Genomic DNA, 14,501 nt, shown 5'->3' on the forward strand with positions numbered 1-14,501 from the left:
AGAAAAATCTAGTCCAGTTTTACTTAGCTATCAAAAAGCTGATACAATTTTAATCACAAATTCCTCTTACTTCCTGGTTTCCTATTAAACTCATCTTGTCCCATCTTAAAAATCAGGAAGATATTGTCTGTGAAAACCTGTTCCTACAGAAGGATGCTATGTCCTAGCTGCCCAAGATAGTATTGATTGATTCGGGGTTCATGGACTTAAGTTTCTCTTCTAAATACTAATCAGTTACCTTTTGAATGACAGCAGGATTCAATGAGAGAGGTAATATTGTGGAATCAAAGAATCGTTTAGATTGGAAAAGACCTCTATGATCAGGACGACAATATCAAACAGAAGAGGCAAGTACTATATACCTGGAATTGTCTATTTATCAGAACAGTTCAAGACTGACCAGCAATATCTTATCTCCTACCATGTTTTCCTTCTCAGAAAAAAAAAAAAAAGCTCTCAAGAAAAACAAAGCCTGTGGTATTTCTACATAATTTTTCACCTTTTAAATGTAAAATCTCCACATGGTATCACATACGTTTCAAAATTTCAACTTTGCAAATTAATTTCATCCTATTCTCCACTTCTTAGGAAAAAAACACCATCACCAAATCAAATCTGGCTTCAGAGACTTAAAGAGTTTTTATTCAAAGGCACCCCTAATCCTTAAGCAGTACCATTTATCTACACTTTTCTTCCCTGCAGGGAGACATTGACTTTTTGTTCAAGACAGCAGATTTATTCCTTAGGAAAGAGAAGTTAGAAATATCTGGAACAGAAATCTGACTGATTCATCTTACCCTTGATCATAGGATTCTTTCCTCAAAACTGAAAAATATTTATATTTAAAGTATCTTCCCTTTCAGATGATTCAGGAAGACAGAATAAATGCTTCCAAGCTAATTCAAGTTCCCACATCTTCCACTCAACTTCTTGCTGCTTTTAGGCCCTCACTTCACAGGGCTTAGGCAATGAGTTCAGCATGTTTCTGAACATCAGCTTCTTTCTGTCCCACCAGCATGGTATGACAGGGCTCATTCTTTGGAAACCTGTAGTCTAGACAATTAGCACCCTGAATTTTACTCTCCAGGGTTTTACAGGAATCAGTAAAATTGCTATAGTCAAAAAATCTCACAAGTAGTAAATAATCTATTTATATGCCATCTTTGGTCAAACTCACAAAGCTGACTGCTACAGAATAGAATCAGTACAAAAAAGAAACGCTTTTGCCTTTACAGTTTGCACATACGACTTTTTTATGGTGTCTCCTTGGGAAAGTCTTGGAGATCATTCCAAAACCTGCATTGTAAACACAAGATATACTAAATGCATTATGAATTAAACCTAGAACCTCGTCACAGTTCTGACTAACATAGTAGAAACTCTAAAATCAAAATCAGGCATTCTCAAATATCTTTGTGCAAAGCATAAAAGAACAAGGTCAACCAACCTGTAGGAAAAAATATCTAGAACTACTCCCTGGGCTTCAGAGAAAGTCAGTCAGCTCCTCCAACTAACCAGCCAAGTTTTTCTGAATCCCACCTTCCATTTCATTTACTGCTTATGAAGGACACTTGCTTAAAAATCAACCTTCTGTAAACAGAAGAGATGATTGTAGCCCTCTCTCATTCATGCCCTGCAGACTTTTCTATCTCCTTTCCATTCGTTCCTGTGTTTCTAACTGAGCTGACTCAGATAATATTTTTTTCAAATGGAATTCCAGCATCATTCATGTACTAGTATTCCTCCTCCACCAGCTTTTGCTATTCCCTCATCTAGCAATGACTTCAAAAATGCCTTGTAAACATTCCAAACTCTGATAAAAATCCTGATTTGCTGATGCTTGTTTCATACATCTCTTTTTAAAGTCTAAACAGAACACAGTTAAGGGCATTAAAATCTCGTTGAGAATGAAGTTGAATCATTCCAATTCTACTGTTCTTTCATTACTACACTGGGCCATCTTGCAATACAAATGTACAGGCTTTAAATATCTTATAATTTATTTGAAGATCCTTTTCCACTCACATCTATCATAAATATTAATGTCTCAAGAAGCTAATAGAAAGCTGATATGCACAGTAATACTCTAATCTTCATTTTTCCAGTCATTACTGGAATCTCAAGAAAAGCTTATCTTCACATACTTTCTACTTCATCATCATATTCCAGTTAGTCTCTACTCCAATCTCCTCTACCACATGTCCTCATTTCTCTAAGGTCCACATTCTTAAATATCTCTTAACATAGTAACTAGAGAAGTTAATTCAAAAATAAAAGGTTGGTACTAATCTTGAAAGCAAGCAGATATATACAGACAGACAATAGAAAGAGCGGCATGATTTTACAGTAAACAGCTTTTTAAACAAAGCAAAGGATGTGAAGAGGTGGTTTTAAGCAGAAGTTTTTCTAAGGAATGAATACTCCTGTAACATATCTTAGAACACTTTCACATAGATATGAATGTTTTGAGCAATTCTTACAGCATTTACAGCATTATGTAAAGATCTAACTCTTTAATAGAGCTTAGACAGCTTTTCACTCAGCAGATAACAGAACAGGTTGCAACCAGCAGCTCTGGAATGTGACTTTCCATGATGATCAATGATGTAGATTTAGATGGCAGAACACCTAAATGGTTCCAGAATGAAAGAAAGGTATTGCAAATTCTGTTTCTGCAACAAGTAACACATTACCTTGAAGTAAACCTTGCTAAAAAGTCAATAAACTTTCCTCCCACCCATTACCTAGGTTTTTTCTGAGGATTACCCCCCCTTTCCCACCTACATATACTGATAAGTTACTGTATCAAGAAAAGAATTAACACTCCTGATTCTTCAGGCATGTTTTCACTCTTTTTCAGAAGTCTTTCTGCAAAACAGGTAACACTGACACTAGTGATTTTTGTATCTATGCCCCTTCCAGAGTCTCTTTTCCCTCCCAATGTAACTGGTCTTAAGAACAAAAAAATCTAAGCAATTTCACCTAAACATTCACCTAAAAATTAAGCATATACACAGCTACCTGACTCCTCCTTGCATTGAGCTAACCTCTACCTCTGAAGAGCTTCACTTCAAAGAGACGGCTCTTCTTTTCAAGACTAGGAATTCACAAAAAACGTTGGAAGGCTGAGGCCTACATTTCTATAGACGTTGAAATGGTATTCTGAGTAACAAGGCAAAACTTTAACTGTTACATTTTAGGCCGTTCATTCCAGTTTTATGCTTGAATCTGTACCATTAAGGTGTAAGTATAGGCAATCTGACTGCACAGGAGCCAAGCAAAATTTCTCCACCTTTTTACTGATCTTTCTTTGGGCTTCAAGACAATGAAATTTTCAAGTGTTAGTTTGAAAGTAAACAATTAAAAGCATGCAATATTTTTTAAGCTTCAATAAGTAGAGGGACTGTTTTTGTCAAATGTAAAACACTAATTCCCAAATAATTAGAGAATTGTCAAGCATTTGTCCACACAAAATGAACAGCTTTTTAATATATCCTTCCCTATATTTGCAGACTAGTAGCTACAATGTTTTCAGACTTTATTTTCTTCTATCAGGCAATTTTTCAACTAAACATTTTCTTCTAGATTTGATATATAAACAAACTTTGCTTTTTAAAATTACATTTAACTTTTTATTAACTGTCATATCTACTCCACAATCTCTTTCTGCAGCACCTTGTACAAGAGCTTTTAGGTTCTGCCAAACAATATTCCATAACAAAAGAAGCTGTTTTTTCAACTTCACTATAAATTAAGCGCAAATCTTTGTTCCAATACTATTGTTGGCTTTTGAGATCAAGTTCCAGTAACCCACAACTTACCTCCTAAAAAAAAAAACCAAACCAACCAAACAAACAAAATAAACAAACCCCAAAAACCACATCAGTGACTATTAAGCACATCAGTGATATTATTTAAAGCAAACAGGAAAACATCAGGGACACTGCATACTAAGTAGCATTACAAATGCTGTGGCCAGTTAGCTCTTACAAACTGTGCTCTACACAGAAGCAAGCAGGTCACGTAATCATGCCACTCCTGATTTTCAACAGTTTAAGTCCTATGAACACGAAAAAGTATTTCCTACTGCCAGTTCTTGTAATATAAGTACAAGTTGCTAGCAATTAAATTAAATCACTACCAGGAGAAGCAGTCTTTGGGTTCTGACACAGATCAGCTCACTCTCCCTCAGTCATCAGTACTCTATTAAGCTATTCATAGAATAAAAACTATCAGATTAAACTATGTTTAGCTTGCCATGTCACATGAATATGCCATCACTAATCACCACACAAAGCCATCCTGTGAGAAACTAGTCTTTATTGCTATGTTGAAGCAGTTCATGATTAAATGCATCTTCAACACTTTGCTATCCAAAATTATTTTTTCTCATTACCATTACTTCTGTCATATCCTAGAGTGTTAAAAGGCCATTTCACTGCCTCCACAAATAACGCCACTGAATAATTATGACAGTGCAAACAATGGAGCTAGTGGTCTGTATGAGAAAACGTGATATAGATCCATCTGCATATAGCAGAGTAGCAATGTAATTTCTACACATCCTATGTATATTTGAATTCTAACTTTCAGACAGCTCTGACTTGTGCTTTCACATTCCTAACTATTTTACATCATGAATCATTTACTTGGAATTCATCCATTCAGTGCACTTCTAGCAATTCCGTCTTTCAATAAAAGCTGATTCAATTAGAGTAGACTCACATGACCCATATGGTTTTATCAGTCCTTGTAAAAATGTGCAGAAAACTACCCCTTGAGGCAGTGTCCCTATTTTATCATTCCCTTAAAGGGAATGCCCTATTTTCCAGATGACATTTAAAAGATGAGGCCAGCAAGTCTCCTGAAGACAACTGGTACAGTGCACAACAGCCTGCTATAAGAAATATCTGTTTCAGGACCTTTAGAAAGACAAAGTTCATCTTCATGGATAGTTTTCAAAGCAGCCATCAAACGTTACTTCTCCAACAACCTGTTAAAAGTCTCCAACCTCTTGCATATTGTTGTTAGAATTCTTTCCCATTTGCCACAGGCTGTGGTATACCAATGCTCAGTGTGATAGCTATATTGAAAATACCCTGCTCAAGAAACATATTGGTATCAATTAATTTATGTTTCCTAGATGATGATGAGCTACATATGAGCAAGGGTCAGGAATCTCAATTTTCTCTAACAACATCCTCTGAGGAGGCAGTATTTGGGAGTCTACAGAAATAGGAGTGGTTACAGTCTCCTAGACCCCTAGACCCTTGGGATTCATGGGGAAGTGACCTCTTCCAAATGCCAATCCCACAAAGGATTGGATCCTTCACGTTACTCCTCTAGCCCTTTCCTGCAGAAACTATGAAACCCTCTTGCACCTATGCAAAAAACCATGCAAAATATGAGGATCACACTGATGCAGCAGCACAGTCATTGTTGCACTGAATAGGGCCAATACTTGGTACAGCTAGTTTTGTGATCAAACTGGAAGGAGCTTGCTTCTGACCTATCTTATTTGTTCTGCACTGCAGGTGTCATCTTGTCAAAAGCTGGCATCAAGCTAGAAACTTCTTCCATTCAGAGCCAGACCCATAAAGATGTCCACCTTAAGTAGAGGAAAAGGTTCCACACTTTCCCTAAAAAATTCAGGTCTCCATAATGTTCTTCATTAAAAGATGCCACAGAATGAGTCCTCACATTCTCTTTTATCCTTCCTATTCAATTACAGAATTTCTAGTGCATGAACCTAATCACAGATTTCAACAACAGCAGTAACAAACAACCTTCCTTTCACAGCATGTGCCAAACCAACTCAAACCCCTGCTCACTCACTTTTTTTTTTTTCTACTAGGCACTGTCATATGAGCTGTATAGTACAGAGAAAGTATATTTAAGCATTTTGGAAAAGTTTAAAGATAGGTTCCAAATCTTGAGTAAGTTGGAATGGGAAAACTTTCAATTACTTGTTTCCTCCCCACCCCTCAACTCCTAAGAAAACAAGAAAAAACTTGTAGCAGATGTCAAGGTCATATCTTCTAGTCTTCAATCTGACTTTTGATGGAAAGTTTGCCAGCCAAAAGCCTTCCAACAACATTCTGCAGCTGAACTCTCCAAGTTGAAGCCGGTTCTACATCAGCGAACCACATACCAGTGGAATGCACTTCAGAGAACAGACAATCCTCAGGATCTCTCTCTCCTACTTAAATCAGGATAAGCTACTGTGTGATTTGAACACTTAGTATTTTGTTCTAACTAGCCTACTTCAAAAGTATCTTGTAGCTGACTGTATGAGCCAAAAAGACATCATTTGATACTCCAAGGAAATGTTCTGTAAAGCATACTGTCCTAACCTGACTTTCAAGATGAAAAGTACAAATATTTCTATCAAGTTTTAAACAGGAACAGGCATAGTGGGCTGTTATAGCAATCAAGGAAAAATTAGGTAATAAGTTAGGGGCAGAAAACGTAAATTCTCATCACTTTACAAGTGGTACAAGAGCTTTCTTTTTACCAGCTAATCTTCTCTTTTAACATACTTCAATTTCTTTTAGGTGTTTATTCAAATCCTGGTAGCTTTTAGTCTAGGACAGACAATTTTCCCTAGAAAACATAGAATAAGAATACCACTGGTGTAACTAAAAACAAAGATGACATTTCTATGAAAAAAAACCCCAAAAAACGAAAGAAAAACCAGCAAGCAAAGCTACATATATCAAAACACACACTACTTATGCCCCAAAGGTAAGTACTTAATCAGGGAAAAAAAGCAAATACTGGACGGATAAAGTCTTCTTTGCTTCAGTACCCACACAAAAATTTAATTCCATATAATCAAATTAAACAAGAGAGTGTGAGTTCAAGTTAGAATAAGAAATAGACCGCTGAATGTTATTTATGGCAGTGAACAGCTTCTAATAAAATTCACCCTCAGCAAAAAATATTTAGAGAACTACTGGAAAGGCGAAAAAAGTCATCAGGTACTGCAGAACAAAAAAAAAGAAAAAAATTATAAGATGGGCAAATAATCTCTATCTAACTCAAATCTCAGAAGGTTACTACAATGAAATTATTAAAGAACTGGGAGCATTAAAGGATAAAGCAAATCAGCTTGACAGTCTAGTTTCTTTCTTTCACAGACTAGTAGCCCTGCTGACTAGGAGAAAAGAAACACAGTCTTGACTTGCAACTCAGTCAAAAATATATTCTCCTGCTTAAGCTAAACTATGATGAGGACAAAATTGTGCAGAATAAAGTTCAAAAGTTGGGTTTTCTTGTTTAATAGTTCCCAACAACCACCACTAGGTATATTTACATTTATCTATGGGGTAGAATTTATAGTGAGGTTCTACAGGCATGCTATTTAATATTTTTAATTATACTTTGGGCAAAAGTATAAGGAATAGAACAAGAATCAAGCTGAGAGATGGTGAATACTATCTGACAAGACAATCCTGCATGAAGGTGACTCAAAATGAAAATTTTGAATTCCAAAAAAGACAGCACAAAGCACAGCAGGCTCCACAACTACATGAAAGAAAGACCTACTTAAGTAGTAACAAGATACAAAAGGATACCAGATTGTAGTGGATCAAGCAGATTACGATTTTTTATGAGCTTCTTAGAGTAACAAATTAAAATAACTGTCAGGTTCAAAACTACAAAGATTTAATGTGAGATTTAACCTTAAAAAAAACCCCAACAACACTCTCACTATTTCTTTTTAAAATACAGACTTGATTTTCATTTGTTTGGCTGCCTATTGCATTCTCTGTTGCCCATACAATCTACACCCATGAGGAGCATCTAACAGAGCCACCCAATCAATAAAAATTCATTCATTGTTATATAACAATATTGAAATTGATGTGTGCAGATTCGTAAGTTTCACTGCATTTTTCACGGAAAACAATTCCTAAATAAAATCCTAAATAATTTCAAAGGTTATTTTCTAAAAGAGTTTTTAAAAGTAAGACTGGAAGTCCAGAATGACTGGATTACTCAATGGCTACCTACAGAGCAAAAGAGAACTATTTATTCTTGCTCCTCTTCATAGTTTAATATTAACACTAAACCATAAAACTTGTAATATATAATCCATATTTCACCAAGCTCTACATGACTTTTCCACTCACTTCATTCCTGCAAATATTTCCTTCTCTAAACTACCACAAGTAACAAACAGCTCTTGAGTCTGTTGAGCTTGATTCAGTCATGTATTTGTAAAATCAGCATGACAGGCAGTTCTTCCTCTTTTTCTCCTTCCCAACCTTCCCCCTGACACGCACACGCATGTGCACACACAGAGGCTGGAAGGCAGAAGAGTCCTTAACAAGCTGTTGTGAAACAGACACGTTAAACCAGATATACAACAGAAGTACCAACTCTCCTCAGCAGTACTGCATTTCAACAGAAATACAAATACCAGATTTGATTAAATGTAACTGATTTGTGCTTATAAACATCCAGATGGTACATGACTAAACACATTGCACATGTTTTCTGAAGAAAAATGACCTTGATATCCAAGCTAAAAAATTAAACATTTTATTTATGAGTCTTAAAGCACAAAACAAACTCATGGGAGTTCCAAGTAGAGACCTGTATCTTATATTTAGGAGATCATCAGATATGATTATAAAATACATTAGATGCCCAAACTCTCAGGCACAGTCAAGGAACACAGACCAAATACCAAGGAAGTGTACAAAGATTCTATCCCAGTTCCTTATATCTCACACTCTTAGGTGTCTGGTGGGATTTCAATTTGGCTTTTCATACCTTAGCCTGTGAGAAAAGGAACAATTCAGTGATGAAGATCAATAGATCATAGTCATCACAGAAGCCATGCCCCCATTTGGCTGGCTATATATTATCTGTACTTCAGCAGTAAAGGACATTAAGAGGTGTAGATCTCAAATCCACAAAAGTTCATCCTGACTAAACATGACTTTCTCATTCTGGCTACAGATTTCAGGGGCTATTTTATAAATGATATTGCATACAAGATCTCACTCAACATGTATATCAAAGACTAATCCCTTAAAAAAAAAATCCTAAGTCCAAGTTAAAAAAAAAAAAACAGACACCCACAAAACTTCACAAAGTCATCTGTAGCTGTTTCATCTCCTTATTCTCCTTTACCCCCAGTCAAATAAAAAAAAAATTTACAAAGACTCAGATTTACTGGCAAGATATTAAATTCTTACTGAATTCAAAGCAAGTAATGAAAGTAGTTCTAAAAAATAAAATAAAAGCATAACAATCATAAAATATATGTCTGTATAACAAATCTTGCCCTATTACTAGCTGAGAGAATACTATTAGTGAAAATATCCTTTGGAGTTCGGCCCTTTTTCCTAATGTAAAAATCAAAGACAGTTATCAAGTCTGAAAAGGGGGAATTGCTCGCATGTCCCTGCATCCTTTTTTTCCCTTTATTTACATAGTAGAATATAATTCCAAGCACTTCAAATTTTTAAAAGCCAGTATTTGCTGTTCCTCCTCTAGGTTTTACTACACCGCCCTGGATGCTCATCATTCACACAGAAAGGAGAAGCGGTTTGTTAAAGCATGGAAAAAAGAACAGGATCTGCAACTAGAGATCAGACCACATGCATAAAAACTACATGAAGGAAAGCAAAGTGAAAGGTAATTTTAAATCTGGATGCTATTGCTAACTGAATAACAAGAGCATTAATAACACTTCTGAGGAAGTTGATGCAGAGAGGTGATAACAGGGCAGTAATGCAGCCTCCTAGAAGGCAGCAGAGAGTAGGAGACATGCACTCCTCTAGAGGGAATGCCAATCCTCTCATGTACTTCTTCCCAGCAACACAAACTCTTAATCTTCAGCTTCACAACACATCTAAATCACAGTGACTAATGGTGTTAGCTGGTAAGGAAAGCAAAATCCAAACATCTATTGAAGGACAGACAAACTGGGAGCAAATACTCGCAGCAATAAGGTCTGTCCAAAGATCCAGCCCAATTCTTGAAGGTCAACCAGTATTGGTACACTCCTGATTCAGATAGTGCCATGAAGAACAGAAGGAAAGAAGGAAATGGTAGCTTTCCAATGGAGGCAACTTTCTTTTGACAAAGCAGTAACTGTGAGAATCAAACCAAATTCAGCAACGCCATTATAACTTCTCCAGGAGTCATATAATTCCCTTCCGTGTTTTCAGCATACCATCATTGCCTCTGTTGCTTTTACACAGTTCCAGTCTGGGCTTTTTCAGTGTTCTAGCAAAGACCTTCCTGTACAACATAAGTGACAGAGGGGGAATTAAGATTTTTCAAGTGATTTAGTCTCAGGAAAACTTAAACAATTTCATGGAGCAAGGAAATCAGACCACTTATTTAGCCTAAGGACTTTTCCTCTTGCCAAACTACAACGACTTTTGCAAACAACAAACCTCAAAAAGGTCATACTATTTCTTTATAATGGAAACTATTAGGCAACCTAAATATAGAGGTTGCTACCAGTTCCCTCTATAACCCAGTACACTAGGGTTCTATTCAGTATTACTTACTTGTGCTTCTAATGAACTTCAGCAGGAGATTTGCTCAAGAAATGAGTAATTGTTACAGTCCTATGTTCTTATATTTTTATAATATCTTTCATCTAGAAAGATTTCAAAATGTCTAAAAGGTCACATGTAGAAAATTACTATACTCAGTGCAGTCTCCTATCAAGAGGAACAGAGCAATTTCTCAGTACTCAAGCAACAAAACAGAACAATTTAGGTTAGAAAGTAAATACTAAAGCCATGTGTACATGGAGAGTTTAGACGCTCAATGACATTACCAAACTAACATCTGCCAATAGTTGCAGAGTAAAAGGTACAGGGATCTCCATCTGGCAGGTAGGATCTTAGTTTTACATCTGACTTGTGGCACATCTAACTGGCACCATGCTGGAGCACTGCTTTAGTACTAAACCAAAGAGCACCACCTTGGGAATCAGTTACACCACTTCCTGCAGCATCCAGGATTTCCCTTGGGACATCCCCCTTCAAGGACAGCCTAGTTTAACCATTCAATGCAATGCTGCCATAGACAAAAAGTTAATTTAATTCCATGATCTAATCTGCTTTGAAAATTCAGTCTAGAAATAAAATATAATAAAAAATTGTAAAAATAATTTGCACCAATCTTAACAATTCTATCAGTTACTAAAGAACATAATCCACTTCTAGCCTCTGGCATAAAAGGTTACTCTTTCAGAGTGAAGAAATTATTCAACAGTGAGAATACCCACAAACTCTACCCGTACCTGAAAACATTTCTGTAAAGGTAAATGTGCATAACCAGTATTTTAAAAAATATATATATTAATCAACTTTGCACCTCATTTCCAGTGGCCTTCAAACCCACTTAGCTTCAATACAATTATCTGTTTTTCCAGCTGCAAATCTGGTCACCTTTAATGAAGTTTAACATGCAGCGTGCAGAATCATGTATGACACATTTCAACGCAAAGAAAGAGATTTCTCTGAATTTTAAAAAAAGTAGTGTTTTACAAGATCTTATAGACAAAGTTCTAATCAGAAAAAAAATACAGTTAAAGCTTCTAAGTAAGAACCATTGCACAGCAACAACCATGCTGATGCATCAACTTAATCTAACATCAAGCTTCAAAATGGAAGACTAAATTAAATAAATAATGCATTCTCAGCGTCATCAAAACATGGTAATATTGTTATCCTGCCCCATGTTGATGAAAACCATTTTGTTCTATAGGCAACACTAACAAATGTTTTAACAAGGTAAAAATTTGGTCACTTGGACTCCAGGTCCTTGGGAGGAAAAAAAAAAAAAAAAAAAACCAACAAAAAGCCAACCCAAAAAAACAACCACCCAGCTGGCCTTTTGTGTTTCTTTGGCACCCTAATGATTCTCTTCATGGACACAAAGGTCTACTTACTAGCTCAAATCATATATCAGAACTGGAGACAAAAGCTGCCTGGCCTAAAACCTCAACTTTTATCTACCTCATGCTATGTGTAAAACCTGGATTTTGCTATCATATGAAGAAGCAATCCATCTAAACCTTTCAGGAAAAAGAGTCCCATAAACCTGCTCAGGGACACATTGTTACAGAGCTAAAATAGAGAAATAAAAAATCAACCTATCAACTACAGTTCACATACCAGGTCACTGTCAGGGAGAAAGTGGAAACCAAAGCAAGAAAAATGACATTTTGTTGCAAAATTATTTAAAAGATGAAATATTCAAATAGGGAAACTAGAAGACAATGAAAGCATTTTGTTTCTCAGGAGCTCCATTTTTTGTTTGTTTGTTAAGTTTCAATGCTTTTATCCAGCTGAGTTTCCAATACAACAAAACATAATTCTAAACTGACTTTTCTGATCAAACTGACTGGATGTTAAAGACGCTTTTTTCATGATTTTTTAATAGACTTTGCATTAATTCAGCGGTCTTATTTTGCTGAACATTACCAATCTGTACACATCTCTCTGTGATATAAACATAATGCCATTGTTGTAACTGGAAACCATAATATATGTGACAGATGCAATTCCCTCTTGTCACATTTACCTTATTGATTTCCTTTGTTAAAAAACAAAACAAAAAAAAACCAAAAAAACACTCCAACAAAAACAAACAAAAACCCACATTCAACTCATATTCACAACTGAAGTTATGAGAAGGCCTTCCAATACTCATTCTGTTTTTCAGAAGTCCGGGAAACCAACTCCAGAAATAAAGAAAAATCATTTTTGCCAAGTAATTGGACCTAACCGTGCAATTACAAACATGTAACATTTATTGCAAGTCATACTCAGCATTGCTTTGACCAGTATCTACAATGTAATTGCGGCTTTTGATAGGATTGCAACTTGATTGCCATTTAAAGTTCTCTTACTATGGGATTAACCCATAGGTATGGCAACGCCAAGAAAGGATTCTTGAGCAACGTTCTCTTCCGTTAGCATGCGTGGCTACAAGTGCACTCAAGTTCGTCTGTAAAAAGCCTCCTTTCCCCAGGCACACGCGTTTAGGCCACCGGCAGACACAGGAACCAGTTACTCCACCGCGAGCTTTGTGACTGGTGTACAGAGAAAAGGTCCTCCTGGGAAGTCACAGTTACACAGGGAGGCAATTCCATAAAGTGCAATTCAGCTAACAATTCCTCCCTAAACACTGAAGGGTTATAATCCACCCCCCATAGCCCTTGGAAGCCTGCACGGTGATGCTCTGTGATGAAAAGCGAATTTAAAAAATACTAGTAAGACCAATAATAATCAAACAAAGGAGTTACGTATGAGGCAAAGTTAAATTCATAGAAAAAATAATTTAAAATTAAAAAAATTGAAAGTGTGAGCGTCTTAGCAGGCACATCATAGGCGACAGCTCTTCTTCGTGAGAGGGGCACAATCTCTCCAGGGTTAGGCTGTGCAGGCAATTATGCCCTTCCTGGTATTTATTCTTTCTGTTTCTACGCACGCTGGCGCACCGCTGGGTCAGGTTCACCGAGGAGCCCTGGCCCGGGGGAGGCTGTGTGTTTCCGCCCCCACCCTGCTAAACGAGACCCGATTCCTGTCACGGCCGCCCTCCCTCACACCCTGGGGATGCACTGCGGCTCCCCCGGCCCCAGTTCCTGTCACGGCCGCACAGCCGCTCCCCCGCCGCCCCCGCTCCCCCTCCGCCGGCGACCCACCGTGTGGAGGTGCCCTTCCTCACGTCGCACATCAAGCACTTGAAGGCCTCGGCGCTGTTGCGGAAGGTGCAGACGCTGCAGTCCCAGTACCCCTCGTCCGAGGAGGGTTTCGGCTGCCGCTTCGGCCTGCGGAGACACACGCGCGCCAGGGGCAGCACCGGCCGCGACGCCCCCGCCGCCCTCGGGGCGCCCCCGCCGCCATCGCCGCCGGCCCCGCGCTCCCGGAGGGCCCGGGGAAACGAGAAAGCGCCGCCGCTGCCCCTACCTGGTCGGGCTCTTCTTGTCTCCCATGCCGGCTCCAGACGCGTCCCGGCCCGGCCCCGGCGCGGCCCTTTGTGCGTTTGTCAATAAGGAGGAGCGTGGGGGGTCTCTGGGCTCTAGCTGGGACCCGGGGAGGAGGAGCCGCCGCCGCAACCTCCAGCTGTCGGGGAAACTCCCGCTGCCACCGCCGCCGCCGCTGCCGCCGCTGCCACCGCCTCCCCGCTCACGTGTCCCCCCGCCGCCAACCAGCGGCGCCCGCAGGCCGCGGCGCCCGGCGGGCCGCGCACGGCGGCACCTTCGCTTCGCCGGCGGCTCGGGCGCTGCGAGCGGCGGCGGGGCCGGGGCAACGCGGGGGCTGCTGGGGGCGGCGGGCGGAGCGGGGGCGGTACCGGCGCCGGGGGACGGCCCCGGCAGGGATGCGGGAGGCGGTGCTGGGCTGAACGGGCAGAGCGGCAGTACGAGTGACGGCGGGCGGCCTGCGCGGCTCTCGCCTAAAGCCGCCCCTCTTATCGCCCAGGGTTGCTCGCACTAGCCTCTAGTTTGTCTTGTGCTT

The 14,501-nt window shown here is 39.0% G+C and overlaps 1 protein-coding gene across 1 annotated transcript in view; it reads right to left on the reverse strand.

The window, feature by feature from the left end:
* Positions 1-14,157, reverse strand: part of YAF2 (YY1 associated factor 2) — a 31,334-nt gene extending 17,177 nt beyond the window's left edge. The window contains exons 1-2 of the mRNA XM_014871141.2: positions 13,953-14,157; positions 13,688-13,813 (exon numbers count right to left, since the gene is read on the reverse strand). Coding sequence (XP_014726627.1) covers positions 13,688-13,813; positions 13,953-13,978 — 152 coding nt within the window. The 5' untranslated portion in view covers positions 13,979-14,157. The remainder of the gene's footprint in view (positions 1-13,687; positions 13,814-13,952) is intronic.
* Between the last annotated feature and the right edge of the window lie 344 nt (positions 14,158-14,501).

The sequence above is a fragment of the Sturnus vulgaris genome, chromosome 5 (genome assembly GCF_052056855.1).
Source record: "Sturnus vulgaris isolate bStuVul1 chromosome 5, bStuVul1.hap1, whole genome shotgun sequence".
Taxonomy (NCBI): Eukaryota; Metazoa; Chordata; class Aves; order Passeriformes; family Sturnidae; genus Sturnus; species Sturnus vulgaris.